Below are 1,724 nucleotides of genomic sequence, written 5' to 3' on the forward strand. Positions count from 1 at the left end.
CATTACCATTCTTTCCACAGAAGCTGCGGTTGAAGCCGCTATGGCAGATCTCTCTGGCGCCGGTCTCGGTGGTGCCGTGGTACAGAATGCGCTCAGCTGGCTTATTAGGGTCGGTCATCACCATCCGCACCTTCTTCAGCTGGTACTGATTGTACAGCAGAGGATTGTTGACCCTCTGGACCTGTGTGGCAGACAACATGAGTGACAATATCATTGTGGGGTGTCAATGGGACATAGAGAGTCATAGCAGAGATGTGGGCGTGTCCTCTCACCTGGAGGACCTCGATGGACAGTTTCAGGTCCTGAAGGGTTCTCAGGAAGGGTTGGATGACACTTTGGTATTCCTCGGATGTTTCCGGCACGTCAATCATTTCTACGTCTATGTCCACATCCATCACCTCAGCCTTGGCCTGGTTTCTGGCCTGGAGGGCATTGATGATCTGGCTCATCTCTTGCCGGCACTGGTTGGGGCCGTGTAGGAAGCCGTGGATTTGTAGTTCTCTTCCAGACTTTGTCATTTTCACCTTGTGCTTCTTCTCCAGAGCGGCCAGGATCTGCGCCATGTTCTGCCCGATACCCGTTTCCTCCAGGCTCACCACATTCAGTTTGGAGGTTATGGCCTTGCGGAGGGCTCTAGTTGCCACCACTATACTGGTCTCGTCTCCAGCAAGAACTCTGATCTGGGCCACGTTGGAGGTCTGGTCATTGGAGGAGGCGGGATCTTCTCGCAGGGTTCTTATTGGTTGATTGCGGCCCTGTGATTTCATGAGAGACATTTCCAGGGCTCTTTGTAAGGAATCTTCGGTGTCCTCATTTTCGTGTTGTATGAGGGACATCTCTAACACTCTCTGGAGCTCCTCATCCTCGTTGTCCTGTGTGGGGCCCCCCCGAGTGTCCATTGACCTCTGGATAGCCAGGAGGAGCTGGGCCTCCTCGTCCAGTTCTTGGTCTTGGTACTCCTTGCGAGACATTTGGCACACTTGGTCCAGTTCTTCATCCTTCACCGCAGAGGCTGTTGAGTCCTCATCCTTCAAGGGACTGTCTGTGTATAAATCTTCCTCGGTACCCTCTCTGAGGATGTTCTGGCCAATCGTTGTTGAGCTTTCGGTGGGCGGGGCGTCGCTGGGACTCTCTTCACTCTTCAGAAGGGATGCAAACCTCTTGATTCCCTCTGCCGGAGAGAAACCACCAGAAACAAAGCTTAGAGGATCTTCCCACTGACCCCTCCTTCACTATCATGCTGATCCACTGGCTTCAGTACATTGAGAGGCCCGGACCAGGAACACATCTCACTAACTCCATACTAAGGCAGCTTCTGCAGATCTCCGACTACGAGGTCCTCTGATCGCTCTGCGTGTGGAGAACACTGAGCACATATCAGACCCGGGGACCTCCTGGACTTGGATGGAAGGACTCTGCAGGATAGTCACCCCTCCACTGAGCCTCATCTTACGGGGGAGGAGCCTAGTGTGAACTATAGGCAGATCTGTTAATCCATCATTAAATCTTCATTGAAATACACGCAGTGTAAGTCCCTAAATGTACCCTCTTCCAGTCCCTGTACAGCAGAGCTAAGCCTGGGGGAAGGAGAAGCAGCACAAGGAGCCAATCAGATGTGCTGCAGTGCTCATGTGCTAACAAGAAACATAATGATAGTAGGAGAGAGCAGAGTGACAGAGAGATGAGCTCCTTTTACAGGCTGATGGAGGGGTGAGGCATCCCCG

At 52.6% G+C, this 1,724-nt stretch overlaps 1 protein-coding gene across 1 annotated transcript in view; it reads right to left on the reverse strand.

Moving 5' to 3' along the window:
- PARP10 (poly(ADP-ribose) polymerase family member 10) overlaps nucleotides 1-1,724 on the reverse strand; it is a gene marked incomplete at both ends in the record, with an annotated part of 16,507 nt that overhangs the window by 3,001 nt on the left and 11,782 nt on the right. Inside the window, 2 exons of the mRNA XM_018575606.1 lie at nucleotides 7-181; nucleotides 273-1,171. Coding sequence (XP_018431108.1) covers nucleotides 7-181; nucleotides 273-1,171 — 1,074 coding nt within the window. The remainder of the gene's footprint in view (nucleotides 1-6; nucleotides 182-272; nucleotides 1,172-1,724) is intronic.

This window comes from Nanorana parkeri, unplaced genomic scaffold (assembly GCF_000935625.1).
Source record: "Nanorana parkeri isolate BGI_ZX_2015 unplaced genomic scaffold, ASM93562v1 scaffold4248, whole genome shotgun sequence".
Classification (NCBI taxonomy): domain Eukaryota; kingdom Metazoa; phylum Chordata; class Amphibia; order Anura; family Dicroglossidae; genus Nanorana; species Nanorana parkeri.